Source organism: Schistocerca serialis, chromosome 1 (assembly GCF_023864345.2).
Source record: "Schistocerca serialis cubense isolate TAMUIC-IGC-003099 chromosome 1, iqSchSeri2.2, whole genome shotgun sequence".
In the NCBI taxonomy this organism is placed as follows: domain Eukaryota; kingdom Metazoa; phylum Arthropoda; class Insecta; order Orthoptera; family Acrididae; genus Schistocerca; species Schistocerca serialis.
In genome coordinates, this window is record NC_064638.1 from 921,451,616 (window position 1) to 921,471,656 (window position 20,041).

Here is a 20,041-nt window from a genome sequence, read left to right on the forward strand (position 1 = left end):
ATGAAAAAAAGTCCACTTAGCAATTTTTTCCATTTTCATTCTCCCATTTCAAATGGTTCAAATGGCTCTGAGCACTATGTGACTCAACATCTGAGGTCATCAGTCCCCTAGAACTTAGAACTACTTAAACCTAACTAACCTAAGGACATCACACACATCCATGCCCGAGGCAGGATTCGAACCTGCGAGCGTAGCGGTCGTGCGGTTCCAGACTGGAGCGCCTAGAACCGCTCGGCCACCCCGGCTGGGCTCAGTCCGGAGCCGCACGACTGCTGCGGTCGCAGGTTCGAATCCTGCCTCGGGCATGGATGTGTGTGATGTCCTTAGGTTAGTTAGGTTTAAGTAGTTTTAAGTTCTAGGGGACCGATGACCACAAATGTTAAGTCCCATAGTGCTCAGAGCTATTTGAACCCCTTGAACCACCCCGGCCGGCCATTCTCCCATTTATTAAATATGTTTAGGGAACAGGCATACTGTAGCGAACATGTGTTGGTCTGTATGCCGTCTACATGGATAGCGACGTTTTAGATGAACTTCCCTCGCACTAGCAATATAGTAAATAATTGAACGTTTACATACATATATTTTAATGGGTGACAAAAACACTGCACGTTACAGATCGTTTAGGGCGGCTACAAGGACCAGCTATAGTATAGCACTACAAAGAACCAAAGTAAGCGTGTGTGGGGCGCTGATGCAGGGGCGGCCTGCAGTCGTGTTCCCAGGCTAGCAGAGAGCGCAGGCGAGCGCAAACAGCCCCGCGGACGGCCAGCGCGCGCAGAGGTCGCCGTGCCAAGAGTCTGCGGATGACCTGGACCGGATGTCGGCGCCGCGGTCACCTTCATGCGGCTTCATATGGGCGATATAATTTATTTCCCTCAGTTTCCTCGCAATCCACCTCCTGCACAGAAAGCCAGCGGACTCATCGGTACAAGGCCGTTACATCAGCTGACAGGCAAATTCTACAGCCAGTTGCAAGTCAGAGTACACAGCGATAAATAATTAAGAGTACACCGACATACGCAGGGCTGTTCGCAACCAAATGAATATTAGGGTTACCCCAATGATGAAATGACAGAAATGGGACAATCCTTTACAATTTAGGTTGCATCTACATCTAAAAAAAAATCATTACAAAAGATATAGGAAAAATGAATATAACCTACAGCATTTATTACACTGTCCTGTTGCAATATCCTTCGGTATCAGTGAACCGAACGGAACCACGTGATCCTTCAAGTAACATACAAATGAAATATGAACCGATTAATTGTTGTATTAAATAATTACAAAGTATTGGCATCAGCATTCTACGAAACTCAAAGTTAATTGCTGATGACAAGTAACAATATAGGCAAGCAAAGGGATGGTTGCCGTATCATAGCTGCACATTAATTATTAATCCGCTACAACCCAGTGATTCATTTAGAAACTCTTCCGCCCAGGTAACTGATTGGTCAGCGTGACGGATTGCCGTCCTACGGGCCCGGGTGCGATTCCCGGCTGGGTCGGGGCTTTTCTCCGCTCACGGACTGGGTGTTGTGCTGTCTCCATTATCATTTCATCCCCATCCGGCGTGCAGGTCGCCCAATGTGGCGTCGAATGTAATAGTGTCCGAAGTTCCATGCGGATTTTCGCGGATGATGCTGTAGTATACAGAGAAGTTGCAGCATTAGAAAATTGCAGCGAAATGCAGGAAGATCTGCAGCGGATAGGCGCTTGGTGCAGGGAGTGGCAACTGACCCTTAACATAGACAAATGTAATGTATTGAGAATACATAGAAAGAAGGATCCTTTATTGTACGGTTATATGATAGCGGAACAAACACTAGTAGCAGTTAGTTTCTAACATTCTGCGTGGTGTCTGTCTGTTCTAAGTCGTGTCTCCCTACCACTCTCGCGCAACGACGCTCTGAGCGTGTTTTTTAGGGAATTGACTAGTTTGAACCTGGGACCTGCTGATGGTAAGGAGACGCCAGACCACACATGACATGTAGAGCTCAGAAGAGTTCAGTGAGACTAGCGAAGACATAACCAAATACTTATTGATTTCAGCGTCAGCTCCACTGCACTCCCTGTAAAAGAATCTTAATACTAACTAAATTTAGTGGAAGGGGTTCAAGGCTTTCCTATTTTTAGTTAGCTGGTAAAATAACGTCGAAAAAGCAGTTAAGTTTACCATTGGAAATTTTATTCTACTAACAAAACATTGTTTATAAATTGCACTATTGATAAAAGGAAATATTTTAATACAGGATGATAAAAACCAACTGCGTTCAACAAAAATGTGAATGAATATTCCCTGAGTGGGTTTCCAAGTTCTACAATGGATCGAAGGATGACCTATGCCATATCACGTCTATAATCTAGGTTTACATTAAGTTTCACAAAAGCGAAAACTATCAAAATGATCTACAGTGACACTCAATTATCTTTAATTACTTATCTAACTTGTCGTAAATTACAGTGGCTGATGTGGCTTCTCAATAATTATATAACATAAAAATCATCGCGTTTCAGATTTTAACTTACGTAGCAAATGTGAATACCATGAGCTTCAATTGACGATCGACACTAGTATTACGTAAAAATGGGATGTAACAGATGAGACTTCTGCAGTTCTGAGTGAAGCCTTATGCGCTCAAAAATGCGGCATCGCGTGCGTTCATTACCTTGCCGGTGTTCGTCAGGGGGCGGCGGCCGGCGCAGCTCCATACAGCTCGCCGTCTCGGAAGCAACTCTCTCCTAACTTCTCCTTCCTACAATTTACCGAAGTTGGTTTAAAAAAAAACTATCTGGCTGTGTTTTCATCTGACCAATCAGGGTCTCAATGTTAACCTTAAGCTCTGCCTACAAAAATTCTGTCTATCCAATGAGAAATGTTATACTTTTCGTGGTGGGGCAATGTTTTTAAAGTTTGCAACGTAACAGAGACGCAAAAAAGTCTCACGCTAAAACTTGCAGCTGGTGTGGCCCTTTTAGTGTTATCGTAAGATCTATACTGTTCTTCTGGAGGGCTCTATCTTTTAACATGGACTGGGGGGTGGTCCTGGCGGTTAGTGGCGACGTGGGTGTCCGTCCCTTATCGTAGGGCCTTCTAGCTTAACACGGTTCTGGTCTCGGCTTCTGTTCACGTTTCTCCCCTCGGATCTGCGTCTGTCTCACGGTGGGAAGGTATGACATGCATTTAGGCATTCTTGTGTTAGTCTGTGGTATTCCATTTGCTCACTAGTTACTCGTATTACTTTGGCTAATTTAATGTCACGATTTATTCGGAGCTATGTGACATACTACTGGATTTGCTTATCATGTCAGGGTTTTCATGGAAGGCGTTGGATTTGCCTGACAAATTACAACTTCTGTAAAGTATCTGGGAGTATGCGTGCGGAACGATTTGAAGTGGAATGATCATATAAAATTAATTATTGCTAAGGTAGGTGCCAGGTTGAGATTTATTGGGAGAGTCCTTAGAAAATGTAGTCCATCAACAAAGGAGGTGGCTTACAAAACACTCATTCGACCCACACTCGAGTATTGCTCACCAGTGTGGGATCCGTACCAGGTCGGGTTGACAGAGGAGATAAGAGAAGATCCAAAGAAGAGCGGCGCGTTTCGTCACAGGGTTATTTGGTAAGCGTGATAGCGTTACGGAGATGTTTAGCAAACTCAAGTGGCAGACTGCAAGAGAGGCGCTCTGCATCGCGGTGTAGCTTGCAGTCCAGGTTTCGAGAGGGTGCGTTTCTGGATGAGGTATCGAAAATATTGCTTCCCCTGCTTATACCTCCCGAAGAGATAACGAATGTAAAATTAGAGAGATTCGAGCGCGTACGGAGGCTTTCAGGTAGTCGTTCTTCCCGCGAACCATACGCGACTGGAACAGGAAAGAAAGGTAATGACAGTGGCACATAAAGTGCCCTCCACCACATACCGTTGGCTGGCTTGCGGAGTATAAATGTAGATGTAAATGTAGATGTAGATGTAGAAGACTTGCAACAAGGCGGCCGGACCTGCCCCGCAAGGGGCCTCCCAACAAATGACGCCAAACGCTCATTTCCATTTCATTTAGAAACTCCAGTGGTCGATTGAATACCATATCAAACGGTACTAAGGTATGAGTCGCGTTTAGCAGGGCTGTGACACGCTACGCCGCCTATCTAAACATTAACCCCCCCATCTATCGGGCCGTGCTGCTGTATGCTTTCACCAGTCCGCTGTGGTAGTAAGTGGAGGACCGTGGTCGTAGTGCAGGATCAGAATCTCGCTCGTCCGAATTCAGACAACACCAAGCTCCAAGACGTCTCGAACCAGCGATCTCTCCACACGCACTAACAAACCAAGAGAGTCCCTTTTTCTTCTACCAGCTCCCGACTCGTCAGTTTGCGCCAACCACGAAAAACCTTATTCTCTACTGCCAATAGCGTGTCAGTGCCACGTTTAACAAATCCGCACCCTGAAATTTCGTCATTCACGGGCCAATCAGAGCACATCTAGCTCGCTAGTTTGTCCTAGAAATTCTGGACTAACAATTAGATAAGTACTGGTCTAACAGTGCTTAATGCAATGTTAGAAACAGCATCTTCGAGAGGAGAAACTTCTTAGGCAGTGGGTATGATAGCTGTTGTTGTTGTTGTTGTTGTGGTCTTCAGTCCTGAGACTGGTTTGATGCAGCTCTCCATGCTATTCTATCCTGTGCAAGCTTCATCTCCTAGTACTTACTGCAACCTACATCCTTCTGAATCTGCTTAGTGTATTCAACTCTTGGTCTCCCTCTACGATTTTTACCCTCCACGCTGCCCTCCAACGCTAAATTTGTGATCCCTTGATTCCTCAGATAATGCCCCACCAACCGGTCCCTCCTTCCTGTCAAATTGTGCCACAAACTCCTCTTCTCCCCAGTTCTATTCAGTACCTCCTCATTAGTTATGTGATCTACCCACCTAATCTTCAGCATTCTTCTGTAGCACCACATTTCAAAAGCTTCTATTCTCCTCTTGTCTAAACTATTTATCGTCCATGTTTCACTTCCATACATGGCTACAATCCATACAAATACTTTCAGAAATGACTTCCTGGCACTTAAACCAATACTCGATGTTAACAAATTTCTCTTCTTCAGAAACGCTTTCCTTGCCATTGACAGTCTACATTTTATATCCTCTCTACTTCGACCATCGTCAGGTTTTTTGCTCCCCAAATAGCAAAACTCCTTTACTACTTTAAGTGTCTCATTTCCTAATCTAATTCCCTCAGCATCACCCGACTTAAAAAAATGGTTCAAATGGCTCTGAGCACTATGGGACTCAACTGCTGAGGTCATTAGTCCCCTAGAACTTAGAACTAGTTAAACCTAACTAACCTAAGGACATCACAAACATCCATGCCCGAGGCAGGATTCGAACCTGCGACCGTAGCGGTCTTGCGGTTCCAGACTGCAGCGCCTTTAACCGCACGGCCACTTCGGCCGGCTCACCCGACTTAATTCGACTACATTCCATTATCCTCGTTTTGCTTTTGTTGATGTTCATCTTATATCCTCCTTTCAAGACACTGTCCATTCCGTTCAACTGCCCTTCCAAGTCCTTTGCTGTCTCTGACAGAATTACAATGCCATCGGCGAACCTCAAAGTTTTTATTTCTTCTACATGGATTTTAATACCTACTCCGAATTTTTCTTTTGTTTCCTTTACTGCTTGCTCGATATACAGATTGAATAACATCGGGGAGAGGCTACAACCCTGTCTCACTCCCTTCCCAACCGCTGCTTCCCTTTCATGTCCCTCGACTCATAACTGCCATCTAGTTTCTGTACTTATCGTAAATAGCCTTTCGCTCCCTGTATTTTACCCCTGCCACCTTTAGAATTTGAAAGAGAGTATTCCAGTCAACATTGTCAAAAGCTTTCTCTAAGTCTACAAATTCCAGAAATGTAGGTTTGCCTTTCCTTAATCTTTCTTCTAAGATAAGTCGTAAGGTCAGTATTGCCTCACGTGTTCCAATATTTCTACGGAATCCAAACTGATCTTCCCCAAGGTCGGCTTCTACAAGTTTTTCCATTCGACTGTAAAGAATTCGCGTTAGTATTTAACTGATTGTTCGGTAATTTTCACATCTGTCAACACCTGCTTTCTTTGGGATTGGAATTATTATATTCTTCTTGAAGTCTGGCTGTCCCAAGGCCGTCAGTAGTTCTAATGGAATGCTGTCTGCCTTGTTTCGACTCAGGTCTTTCAGTGCTCTGTCAAACTCTTCACGCAGTATTGTATCTCCCATTTCGTCTTCATCTACATGCTCTACTATTTCCAGAATATTGTCCTCCGGTACGTCGCCCTTGTATAGACCCTCTATATACTCCTTCCACCTTTCTGCTTTCCCTTCTTTGCTTAGAACTGGGTTTCCATCTGAGCTCTTTATATTCATACAAGTGGTTCTCTTTTCTCCAAAGGTCTCTTTAATTTTCCTGTAGGCAGTATCTATATTACCCCTAGTGAGATAAGCCTCTACATCCTTACATTTGTCCTCTAGCCATCCGTGCTTAGCCATTTTGCACTTCCTGTCGATCTCATTTTTGAGACGTTTGTATTCCTTTCTGCCTGCTTCATTTACTGCGTTTTTATATTTTCTCCTTTCATCAATTAAATTCAATATTTCTTCTGTTACCCAAGGATTTCTACTAGCCCTCGTCTTTTTACCTACTTGATCCTCTGCTGCCTTCCCTCAGAGCTACCCATTCTTCTTCTACTGTATTTCTTTCCCCCATTTGTGACAATTGTTCCCTTATGCTCTTCCTGAAACTCTGTACAACCTCTGGTTTAATCAGTTTGTCCAGGTCCCATCTCCTTAAATTCCCACCTTTTTGCAGTTTCTTCAGTTTTAATCTACAGTTGATAACCAATAGATTGTGGTCAGAGTCCACATCTCCCCTGGAAATGTTTTACAATTTAATACCTGGTTCCTAAAACTCTGTCTTACCATTATATAATCTATCTGATACCTTCTAGTATTTCCAGGATTCTTCCATGTGTAGAACATTCTTTTATGATTCTTGAACCAAGTGTCAGATATGACTAAGTTAAGCTCTGTGCAAAATTCTAACAGGCGGCTTCCTCTTTCATTTCTTTCTCCCAATCCATATTCACCTACTATGTTTCCTTCTCTCCCTTTTCCTACTCTCGAATTCCAGTCACCCATGACTATTAAATTTTCGTTTCCCTTCACTACCTGAATAATTTCTTTTATCTCATCATACACTTCATCAATTTCTTCATCATCTGCAGAGCTAGTTGGGATATAAACTTGTACTACTGTAGTAGGTGTGGGCTTCATGTCTATCTTGTCCACAATAATGCGTTTACTATGCTGTTTTTAGTAGCTTACCCGCACTGCTATTTTTTATTCATTATTAAACCTACTCCTGCATTACCCCTATTTGATTTTGTATTTATAACCCTGTATTCACCTGACCAAAAGTTTTGTTCCTCCTGCCACCGAACGTCACTAATTCCCACTATATCTAACTTTAACGTATTCATTTTCCTTTTTAAGTTTTCTAACCTACCTGCCCGATTAAGGGGTCTGACATTCCACGCTACGATCCGCAGAATGCCAGTATGATAGCTATAAAGATTATTTTTAAAGTTTTTGCGAGACGAACTTGGGGGGAGGAAATTCCAGTAATGGCTGGGGAGGAGTAAATTGGAGATCGAGCGAAAGTGGTAATTGGAGGGAACAAAACGGGAACCATATTGAGTAGAAGGAACATAACAGAAATCAGAATGGAAGAGAGGAGGGGCATGTGAATGGGTGCTACAAATGTGGCAGAGGAGATTGGAACCGAGGAGGTAATACCAATCACAGTAACAGGCGATATCAAGAACAAAATGAGACATAATGATAGGTCAGAAAGAAATTACGAAAGGGGAGACCAGGAAAGGAAAACTGGAAAAGAGTTTGTGTGAAGTCCGAAAGTAAGTTCAGATAAGTGAATGACCATTGACTATGAAGAGGTTGATACAGGAAAGTTCTGGGGGTATTAATGGTTCAAATGGCTCTGAGCACTATGGGACTTAACTTCTGAGGTCATCAGTCCCCTAACTAACCTAAGGACATCACAACATCCATGCCCGAGGCAGGATTCGAACCTGCGACTGTAGCGGTCGCGCGGTTCTGGGGGTATTAGAAAAGTTATTTTTGAAGAAGATGGAACAGATAGTAGAGAGGAATACCAACCGATTGTAGATGTGGAAATTAGTGGAATTAAAGCAGCTGCTGTTATGGTACCGAGTTACGTGCTGTAGCAGAGGCGCTTTATGACCAAATAAGAGGCAGCAGTGAGGTACCAGTATTGCCATTACAAGGAGTTACAGTAAAAAAAAAAAGAAGAATTAAGTGTTATGAGAGGTAAATGTTCAGGATTTTTATTGGAGGTTAGTACTATGGTGGTCCCAAATCTTTGTGTTGGTTGAATAACAGGGATAGATTAGTTGGTGGACCACGTAGCAATTATGGACTTAGGAAAGGGTAGTGTGAACCTAATGGTAAATGTTATTCAGAGAGAAATTACATTTAGTAATATGGTTAGTCCCAAAGGGGAAGTTCTGGATAATTACTACCTAAAAATAGTGTTAAAGTGTTTTCAGTGGGAAGTCAACAAAAAGGGAGCTGTTCCACAGAGAAAAGGGATTCCGCATTAGAGTGAAGTTGGTTAGTGGTAGTAAATGAAGTAAAGCATAAAGTAAAGAATATTGATTTTATTGATACAGATGGGAAATGACAGCTAGAGAATGTGCTGTTAAAATATAAAGTATTTTGTGATAGAGCAAGGTTAATGAAAGGAGAACCTTACGACTGTAAAGTCAAGCCACATCAACGTTTTAAGTTGAGACCACATGTAATGCCAGTATCAAAAATGACCATATATAGAGAAATACAGAGGACGTTGTCCTTACAGATTATAGAGAGACCAACCAGTCGGTACTGTAACCCACTAGTTTGTTACCAAATGAGATGGATCAGTATGAGTTACATTGTACACTAGGATACTAAGTAAAGTAACAGGTCTGACAGTGACATCAGCTAGCGATGGGCGTATCATGGCGTAGTTTAACACTTCTGAATTTCACGAGGCCAAATCATATTCCCAGACTTGTACTTTTCTGCCATAAATTGTGGTGTCCCAACAAGGACTGGAAGCAGTTGCCCTCGGCCATCTCGAAAGGTGAATCGTGCCATAGGCCGCTAACCCCAACTTAGTGACCAAGACCGGTAGGTTTCGAGAGCTACCATCGGTGGCCGCTTGACACGCGCAAGCCGGCTCAAAGTTTTGAGCGACCACGACACACCTACAGCATTCAGTGGGCGGGCTGTGCATTTCTCACGTATTCACAGAGGAACTCTTGGCCTCTTTACTGACAACTGTTGCTTTTTATAAGATACATTTCTCCCTATTAAATAAAACGTAATGAGACTTTAAGTAGATGCAACTAAAGTGTCTTGCCCTCCGTCAACCATGACAAGGGGCAGATAAATTTACTATAAATGGAAGGAAGGAAGCCATACGGCTTACAACCTTCCACAGCCACATGAATGTGACCACCACCTACGTTCGACGTCAACGTGCAATAAACACTCACAAACTACAGATGGCAACACTAGCTGTGGAAGGGATATAAAGCGTGTCGGAGGGACACGAAAAACAGTGCAGTCGATATTGTAATGTGGAAAGGAAGTGATTTATCTGATGTCCACGATCACTGGCTTTCTGACAAAGGGCGCCAGCATTTCCGCAACGGCTAACTCTGTAAATTGTTCGAATGCCGCTGTGGTTGAAGTACACCGTATAGGGCAAAACGGCGCTATCCAAAATGAGCACCGAGGCAACAATGGTGCACTACGAGCCATAGATTCCAGGGGTGAACAAGGGTTGCGGAGAAGTGTACGGTCGAATAGATGTGCGACTGGGTAACTGACCGCTCAGATAATCCGGAAGACTACCAAATATGTCTCCTCAACGAAAGTTGCTGCGTATGGGTGTCCGCAGCAGGCGCCTGGTTCATGCACCCGTACTGACTGCTGTTCGTCAGCGATGAAGGCTGCAATCTGCACGCCAGTACCGCAGTTGGACGTGCACTGAGCGTCGACACGAGGCCTTTTCTTATAATCACGTTTTCTGCTCCATCAGACAGATGGCTTTTGACCTGTACGGCCCTTCAATAATAAACGGAAGGGACCAGGTGGGAACAAGGGACGTTATACACTACTGGCCATTACAATCGCTACACCAAGAAGAAATGCAGATGATAAACAGGTATTCATAGGACAAATATATTATACTAGAACTGACATGTCATTACATTTTCACACAATTTGGGTGCATACATCCTGAGAAATCAGTACCCAGAACAACCACCTCCGGCCGTAATAACAGCCTTGATACGCCTGGGCATTGAGTCAAACAGAGCTTGGATGGCGTGTACAGGGACAGCTACCTATGCAGCATCAACACGATACCACAGTTCATCAACAGTAGTGACTGGCATATTGTGACGAGCCAGTTGCTCGGCCACCATTGACCAGACGTTTTCAATTGGTGAGAGATCTGGAGAAAATGCTGGCCAGGGCAGCAGTCGATCATTTTCTGTATCCAGAAAGGCCCGTACAGGACCTACAACATGCGGTCGTGCATTATCCTGCTGAAATGTAGGATTTCGCAGGGATCGAATGAAGGGTAGAGCCACGGGTCGTAACACATCTGAAATGTAACGTCCACTGTTATAAGTGCCATCAATGCGAACAAGAGGTGACCGAGACGTGTAACCAATGGCACCCCATACCATCACGCCGGGTGATAAAGCCAGTATGGCGATGAAGAATAACGCTTCTAATGTGTGTTCACCGCGATGTGGCCAAACACGGATACGACAATCATGATGCTGTAAACAGAACCTGGATTCATCCGAAAAGATGACGTTTTGCCATTCGCGCACCCAGGTTCGTCGTTGAGTACACCATCGCAGGCGCTCCTGTCTGTGATGCAACGTCAAGGGTAACCGCAGTCATGGTCTCCGAGATGATAGTCCATGCTGCTGCAAACGTTGTCGAACTGTTCGTGCAGATGGTTGTTGTCTTGCAAACGTCCCCATCTGTTGACTCAGGGATCGAGACGTGGCTGCACGATCCGTTACAGCTATGCGGACAAGGTGCCTGTCATCTCGACTGCTAGTGATACGAGGCCGTTGGGATCCAGCACGGCGTTCCGTATTACCCTCTTGAAGCCACCAATTCCATATTCTGCCAACAGTCATTGGATCTCGACCAACGCGAGCAGCAATGTCGCAATACGATAAACCGCATTCGCGATAGGCTACAATCCGACCTTTATCAAGGTCGGAAACGTGATGGTACGCATTTCTCCTCCTTACACGATTCATCACAACAACGTTTCACCAGGCAACGCCGGTCAACTGCTGTTTGTGTATGAGAAATCGGTTGGAAAGTTACCTTATGTCAGCACGTTGTAGGTGTCGCCACCTGCGCCAACCTTGTGTGAATGCTCTGAAAAGCTAATCATTTGCATATCACAGCATCTTCTTCCTGTCGGTTAAATTTCGCGCCTGTAGCACGTCATCTTTGTGGTGCAGCAATTTTAATTTCCAGTAGCGTAGTCTGGGGAAGGTTTTCGTGGTATTTACTGCGTGATCTCGTCATTGTCAAAGGCGCAATGGATCAACATAAGTATACATCTATCCTTGGTACGATCTCCTTGCGCCTGGCACACCCTCCGTTTTGATCATCGTCAGTGTGCCACGTCAGTGCTGTGTTTAGTGCTGTTTCTCCTGTGCGTCGAGAGGTGTGATTTTAATTGTGTACTGCCTTGAGGTTCGCCGTCAGTGTTTGTTATGTGCTACGCCATCCGTCGATACTTATACTGTGCCTTGTGTTCTTTTAATTGTCGCAGCGTGTGGCTTTTTGTGTGCACTGTTTTTAAACAGTTTTTTATCTCCATTTTACAGTCCCCCTTTTTTAGTCTATTGCCTTCCATGATGTTCCCCTTTTTTATATCTATGTTCACGATATTCTCTCCTTTGTTATTTTTAAATGTCTTCTATTTGTTTGTTGTATGTCTTTCGGCTGAAGAGCAGCGCATATGCTGCTGCCAGTCCGCCCCGATGGGGAATTGAAATACAATAAAGAAAAAAAAAAACCATGGTACGATGAGACTCGCCACGCAGCTCACAGCGTATGTGAGTGGTTCAAAGAGCACTAACATTGGTTTACCGTACTCCTCTGGCCACCAAACTCCCCGAACCAAGCCCACTCGAGAATCTGTGGGATCACCTCAATCGAACATCGACCCTCAACAGTGAAATGTATCACAGCTAGGCACGCCATCAGGGTCGGTATGGCTCCTCGTCCCTTCGGTACCTTCCAGGAGCACACTGACACTCTTCCTGCACGTCTGCGCTGCAAAACGTGGTTATTTAGGCTTTTGCTAGGTGGTCACAATATGACTGGAGTGTGTACCACATATCTATTCACATGTCTAAGTATCGTGCCTGCTCGTTTGCAGGATCTGCACTGTCATTTTTAGCGCAATTTCACGTTGACTTGCAAATCTACCCACACTCCCTTCGCCGCGACAAATGAAGCCCTCGATACTGTTTCATAAAATCACAACAGAACTTAAGGTTTCCACGTAACCAAGACAGCAACGCTACTCAGCAGTATGCCCCACAACTAACATGTATCCACATTCTTTGGTTTCGGCGACTCACTAGCAATTTGTCACAATCTGACCTATACTACGGGCTACGAGAGTGCGCCTTGAGAGATTTTGATGGCAGCACTGATCAGAAAGTAATGATCTTGTAGCGAAGATGGAATCTAGTCGACGAAATCCCTTTTGTGTTTGCAAGCATGATGAAGAATTTCGAAGACTTGGTAAAGTACCGAATAAATGTTGAATATACGGCTGCCTTGCAAAGGGACAATACTAACTTTCTCGCGCCGATTCTGTTCCTATTGACAGTGTGTGTAGGAAACGACTAGTACTCCAACATACGTAAGCAAGAAGACGCATCTCTGAATAGTTTTCAAGAAAATAGAGTTTGAAAATTTTAGGCGTGCCTATACACTTTGTATGGTCGAACACATTCATGGCGTCCGCAGCCGAGTAAGTAAGCGCTTAGTTTCATAAGCACTAGGTCTCTGGAACGAATCTCGTTAGCGGTAATGTTTTTGTTTTTCCATTCCCATGTAAACTTTTGAAGATGGAGATAGTCTGTCACCGAGTAATATTAAAGAAATTCCTCCAAAATGTACCCCTCTGATGCAGCTTTGTGACGTTTATTTTCACAAATCGGAGAAGAACCTTGTAAAACGACTACAAAACTACGCGTATATCATCAAACAGGATAAAGAGGTAGCGTCTGCAGAAGACTCAATCAGCATTACACCATGAGTTACCTGCACCAATTTCTGGTGACATGCTCCCATATGCTTGGCAGGCCGCGAAACTGTGTCACGACCGAGAACAGCTTATGAATGTAACTTATTTTGCAACACATTGTAAATCGTGGTCTGTAGCGTTACGTGCCAAATAAGTGGATAGAGGATGGAAAAGACCCTCCATGATGTAATAAGGAAATTCGGCGAATGCTGAGGAAGCAGAGACTGTTGCACTACGTTCAAAATGGTACGCAAAAATGACGAGATTTGTGCGTCTGTGGAAAGATCTATGCGTGAAGCATGCAACTACGACTACAGTCACACCTTAGCAACAGATCTGACAGAGAACCCGAGAAAATTCTGGTCGTATGTAAAAGCGTGTCTAAGGCTTCCATTCAGTCTCTTGTTAACCAGTCTGGTGTGGCAGTAGAAAATAGCAAAACGAAAGCCCAAGTTTTAAATTTCACTTTAAAGAAATCATTCGCACAGAAGAACCGTAGAACCATACCGTCATTTGACAGATGGAAGGACCCCCTTATGGACGACATAGTAATAAGCATATCTGGCGTAGAGAAGCAACTAAAGTATTTGAAAGCAAATGAATCACCAGGCCTGGATGAAATCCCAGTTCCAGTTTACAAAGAGTACTCTACGGCAGTGGCCCCTTACCTTCCTTGCATTTATCGTGAATCTCTCGCCCAGCATAAAGTCGCAAGCGATGGAAAAAGGTGCAGGTGACTGCAGTATATAAGAAAGGTAAAAGAAAGAACCCTTGAAATTACAGACCAATATCCCTAGCTTCTGTTTGCTGCAGAATCCTTGAACATATTCTTATTTCAAATATAATAAACTTCCTTGAGGCTAAGAAGCTTTGTCCACTATTCAGCATGGTTTTAGAAACCATAGCTAGTGCGAAACTCAGGTTGCCCTTTGCTCAGATGATATACTGAGAATTATGGATGAAGCATCAGGCAGGTTCCATATTTCTAGATTTTCGGAAAGCTTTTGACGCGCGGCCCCACTGCAGACTGTTAGCGAAGATATGTGAGTGGCTCGAAGGCTTCTTAAATAATAGAACCCAGAATGTTGTTCTCGACGGCGAGTGTTCATCAGAGACGCGGGTGTCGTCAGGAGTGCCCCAGGGAAGTGTGGTAGGACCGCCGTTGTTCTGTTCATATGTAAATGATTTGGCGGACAGGGTGGGCAGCAGTCTGCGGTTGTTTGCTGATAATGCCGTGGTGTGCGGTAAGTTGTTGAAGCTGAGTGACTGTAGGAAGATACAAGGCGACTTAGAGAAAATTTCCAGTTGGTTTGATGAATGGCAGCTAGCCGAAAATGTGGAAAAATGTAATTTGATGCGTATGTGTGAGAAGAACAAACCTGTAATGTTCGGATACAGTAATACTAGTGTCTTGCTGGACATAGTCAAGTCGTTTAAATAGTTGTTAAAAAGTTGTTGAAGCTGAGTGACTGTAGGAAGATACAAGGCGACTTAGAGAAAATTACCAGTTGGTTTGATGAATGGCAGCAAGTCGAAAATGTGGAAAAATGTAATTTGATGCGTATGTGTGAGAGGAACAAACCTGTAATGTTCGGATACAGTAATACTAGTATCTTGTTGGACATAGTCAAGTCGTTTAAATATCTGTACGTAACACTGCAAAGCGATATGACATGTAACGACCACGTGAGAACCGTGGTAGGGAAGACAAATTGTCAACTTCTGTTTATTGGGAGAATTTTAGAAAAGAATGGTTCACTTATAAAGGATATCGCATATAGGACGCTGGTGCGCCCCATTTTTGAGTACTGCTGGAGTGTTTGGGATCCGTACCAGTTCAGACTGGAGGAAGATATCGACGCAATTCAGACGCGGGCTGCTAGATTTCTTGCCGGTAGGTTCGAATAACACGTAAGCGTTAGGGAGATGCTTCGGGAACTCAAATGGGAATCCTTCGAGGGAAGGCGACCTTCTTTTCGAGAAACACTGTTGAGAAAATTTAGAGGACCGTCATTTGAGACTGACTGCCGAACGATTCTGCTACCACCAACATACATCGCGTTTAACGACCAAGAAGATAAGATACGAGAAATTAGGGCTCACACGGAGGCGTACAGATAGTCGTTCTTCCCTCTCTCTATTTGTGAGTGGAACAGGAGCAGAAATGACAAGTAATGGTACAGGGTACCATCCGCCACGCACTGTACGGTGGCTTGCGGAGTATGTATGTAGATGTAGATACTCCGAAAAAACATTGCATACGCGAAAGTTCGTTCATTACCTATGCCGTAATTCGCAACAATTATTTTCTAAGTTATACGATCAGAAACCACCCTGATCCATTCAGTGCTACGTAGGTTACACATTACATTTGACACAAATATCGATACTACAACATAAATAAGATGAGCCAAAGCGTCTACTCGCTCAGTTACGGCCACCGTGAATACGACCGACCATAGACAGTATATAAAAGGGCCTAGACTATTTTCTCGAAAGCGATTGAGAGTTGCGTCTTCCTAGTCGCGCCCTACACACCATGCCAGTATGAACAAAATCCATGAGGGGAAGTTCGCACGGTACCCTTGTTAGTGGTGGTAAAATGTAATCAAGATACAAGACTTCCTCCCGAACGTGACACCATTCTACTGCGAGAAAGTAATTTCGAAAATAAACTGGTTTATTCGTAATTGTACTCTTTCTGTAGAAGTTGAAACTCACACTAACTGTTAGCAGCACTGGATGGTCAGTTGCGATAGTCTGTGGTTTGTTGGCAATGAGGGAAACTACGAACTTGTAAGTTGAGTGATTTACAAGAGTTGTCTGTCAATGGTTAAAAGGTGCTACATTACAGTAGTATCCGAGGGGCTTTGATCGGCACGCCATTGTCTCACCGTTGATAATGATTTTCAAGAGCTGAGCCACTAATTAACGTTCAGGCACTCGTAGCCTCTCTCTCTCTCTCTCTCTCTCTCTGTCTCCATCTACTGCGTAATAAGATTCCGTTCCACCCCTCTCACACAAGGAAAATTCCTTGGTGATATCATACATCGAATTCGAATCATTGCTGTGGCAGCGCAACAGCCTGACCGCTTAGCCATGGGGAATACCAAAATACCTACTTGTAACTATCTCGTTGTCAAGGAACCTGTGTGTTTCGCAACTTCCTTCCAAATTCAGACCAACACGTATTACCGCGTGTGGACTGATCAACTGGGAGTGACAGCAGAGATCGAACGAATTGAGAGACGGACTGCTGGAATGAAGTCGGCTTAGCTCATACGAAAGTGTAACAGAAATGATCATGGGACTTAAATGTGATGCCTCGGAAGAAAGACGATATAGTGCTCGCGAAATGCTGTTGAGTACGTTTAGAGAACCTGTACTCGACGAAAACTACGCGAGCAGTATGCTGTTGCGATTCTGCAAGTCACCTAGCGATCTTGAGTATATGGGACAATATGAGGCGTGTACAGAGCCATATTTTTCTCTCGTTCAGTACCCGTATAGAATAGGAAAGAAAACTGAGGATAGAGGTACGATGTATCCCCCGATATTTATTGTACAGTGACTTGTAGCATATACATTTGTAGATGTCGATGTAGACGATATCTTTTACTGATGACGTATCTACTCAATCGGAAAGAATCTTAATGGACGCCATCTCAGACAAGTGCTCCAGCAACATCTTGCCGTCTGTTTACTACCAACACCTCATGTACTGTCACGATAAATCGTCTATAGCGTGTCAGTAGCGGACGCGCTTTGGAGTGGCATTTGGGAACAATGGTAATCAGGTGGCAGGCGCGCTTAAATGCTGGAGGCTCTTCTCCTTTTAGTATTACCTGGAGTAGCGGTGCTTCCTTCTTCATCTTGTTTGTTTTCGGGGTTGCAGTAAAGTTATGTAGTTTGACTTTTTTTGTTTGCGCTTGAATCTCATTCTTTTAATTTAAATGAAACTGTCGGATTTTTACCGATATATTACCAATGTACCTCCTCTTGCTACTGCAACGGCTAGTGAAAGATAACGATGACTGGTGATCAACGTCTGCTCTGGTCTCTATATTTCTAAGCTGTGGAGTCCATTTCGGCGAGGTGTCTCGACGTTGCACTTCGTTCCGCCGGGTATGCTCCAAAACGCCCCAACGATTTTCAGTATCATTTTGGAATACCCGAAAGACCATGATACACAAAACACAAATACTGCCGTTTTGTTAGAAGCTCCGTTCCGTTTGGTACTCGATATTTTCTTTCGCGCTGTATTACAACAGTTTATCTGAACGACATTATTACCAATAACTTATAACTGATATTGTGCACTATGATAACATATAGTGTCACAGTATCTCCTACGTTCAAGATTGGAAATTTTCGATGAACTTTAAGGGTAAAGAGGCGTAGCTCTTCGGGCGTTTCTGTAACAGGTAGTCATATCGTCTTTTCGATTGATAGATGGCTAACGAATGGCGTCCGAACTGTAAATGTATTGTATCCTGGCAACATAATCCTTACAGGAAACACCATACCTTCCTCTAGTTTTGGAAAAATAATTGGTTTCCTCTCTTACTCAGCTTTTTATATCGGTTTTTCTCACCGCCTGGAGAGAAGGACTCTTTCGTAATGAGGACAGAGTTTCACTCCTCGTAAATCCAGTACACATTTCCTCTAGTTTATTATGAACGAAATCATCTATGAACCATTCAATAGGGACACGGGGGATTTGTGTGACACGTTTGTTTCATCGAATGAATGATTAATAAGTTTTTGGGATTGTAGCGAAGTTGTACTGTTATATTTACACGATATTTTGAAGCCTCCCCTATCTCTTTTCGTCAGACGCAGGGCGCAGATTTGGGTGCTCGCTGTTTGGACTACAGTCAAACTGTGGAAGCACCTGACGTAGAAAGCTTAAAGAATCACATTCAAGAGAATTTTTCTCTTATTCAATAGTCGCATCTTTAACCTGACGCCACGTATCTTGTTACTCAATATACAGGGTGTTCCAAAAACACCGACAACGCTTAGTATGTTGTAAGGGAAGAGAAACTAATCGTTTTTCATGAAGGAAACCACACCAGGAAACGCACGGCATGGGCGCTGGAGAGCGTCGAAGTCTGAGAGCGAACGGTTGTGACGGTTTGTTCTTATTCGTTTTGGTGCCTGAATACGGAAGGTATGCAACAGTTTGGTCATCTGCGTATTGCGGATGGACGACATGAACCTAACAACATTCTTGTGCATCTGCTACATTCCTTCACATTCCCATACGGCAAAGCGGACTGCAATGGGAGAGCGGTTACAAGACTGTAAGCAGAACGTTTTCTTAACGGTCGTACCCCACATCATTACACGTTAGTGGCCATCGAGAGACGCTTCAGCGAAGCAAGAAACTTGCACGTCGGTATTTTCTGCCAGAGGTGGGTCCGCTGTACAGTGAAGATTTAGCACTTCGTGCTTGGTGCTTCTGAAAACTATCATAATCTACTGTTCTTCCTCTGGCAGGGGCCGGAAATTGATGCGGATCGTCCTCTCTCGGCTTCAACACTATGGTTGGAGACAGACAGGCTTGCGATGTTCTAAGAGGACCCAGTCTACAGGTCTGCAAAGAGGGCGTATTACCTGCTGATACTCGCTCGGGCATAGCTTGTTCGAGAGCGAAAATTCGAAGCGGACGGGCTGTGATCGAACGAGGTGCATGGAGTGGGCAGAGGCCGCAAGGTCCGGCTCGCCCGCCGCGCTGCTATTTCGACCGTTTCAGTAGCAGCCCTCAGTGTCTGCTGGCTGGTGGCGCTCCTGGCATGCTCACACCAACTGATGGGACTACACTCACATCACTTTAGTTACGCTTGTGGACTTATATTCCTGGGTGGCAGTTTCTAATGGCGACATCAGTGTTATCCATTAGAGAAAATAGCTTGCTTTGGGCAATAACGACAATTAGGAAACAGAACGAAATTTTCACACTGCGGTGGAGTGTGCGCTGATATGAAACTGACGCTGGCAGATTAAAACTGTATGCCGGACGGACACTCGAACTCGAGACCCTTGCCGTTCGCGGGCAAGTGCTCTGCCAACTGAGCTACCCAAGCACGACTCACGACCCTTCCTTACAGTTTTAGTTCCGCCAGTACCTCATCTCCTGTGAGGACAGGTCGTGCGTCGTGCTTGGGTAGCTCAGGTGGCAGAGCACTTGCCCGCGAAAGACAAAGATCCCGAGTTCGAGTCTCGATCCGGCACACATTTTTAATCTCCCAGGAAGTTTCAATTAGGAAACAGTTTGGAGTTTCGCATGAAAACTGTGTTACTACCAACTCTTGTCGATCTCATAATAAAAAATTTCACTACTGTTATTTGTAACACCTTCTGCTTTGTTGGTTCAAATGTACTCATATGAACTCTGCCACCAAAGAAATTCGAAATCTAACAAGGACAAAATTGTCTGTTAGTTATTTCTTGTTGGCGTCATTCCAATGAATCGACTGGGTTCCGCTCAACATTACTTCGTCCGTACGTGATAACGATCCAAGCCACACTGGTATTTCTTTCGCTACTCACGTTTGACATAAAACATTCTTCGTGCTAAATTAGATAAATTGG

At 44.1% G+C, this 20,041-nt stretch overlaps 1 protein-coding gene across 1 annotated transcript in view; it reads right to left on the bottom strand.

Annotated features, from left to right (window-relative positions):
• Positions 1-726: 726 nt before the first annotated feature.
• Positions 727-20,041, bottom strand: part of LOC126448863 (uncharacterized) — a 107,505-nt gene continuing 88,190 nt past the window's right edge. Inside the window, exon 4 of the mRNA XM_050091001.1 lies at positions 727-901. Within this exon, the coding sequence (XP_049946958.1) occupies positions 727-901 (175 nt within the window). The remainder of the gene's footprint in view (positions 902-20,041) is intronic.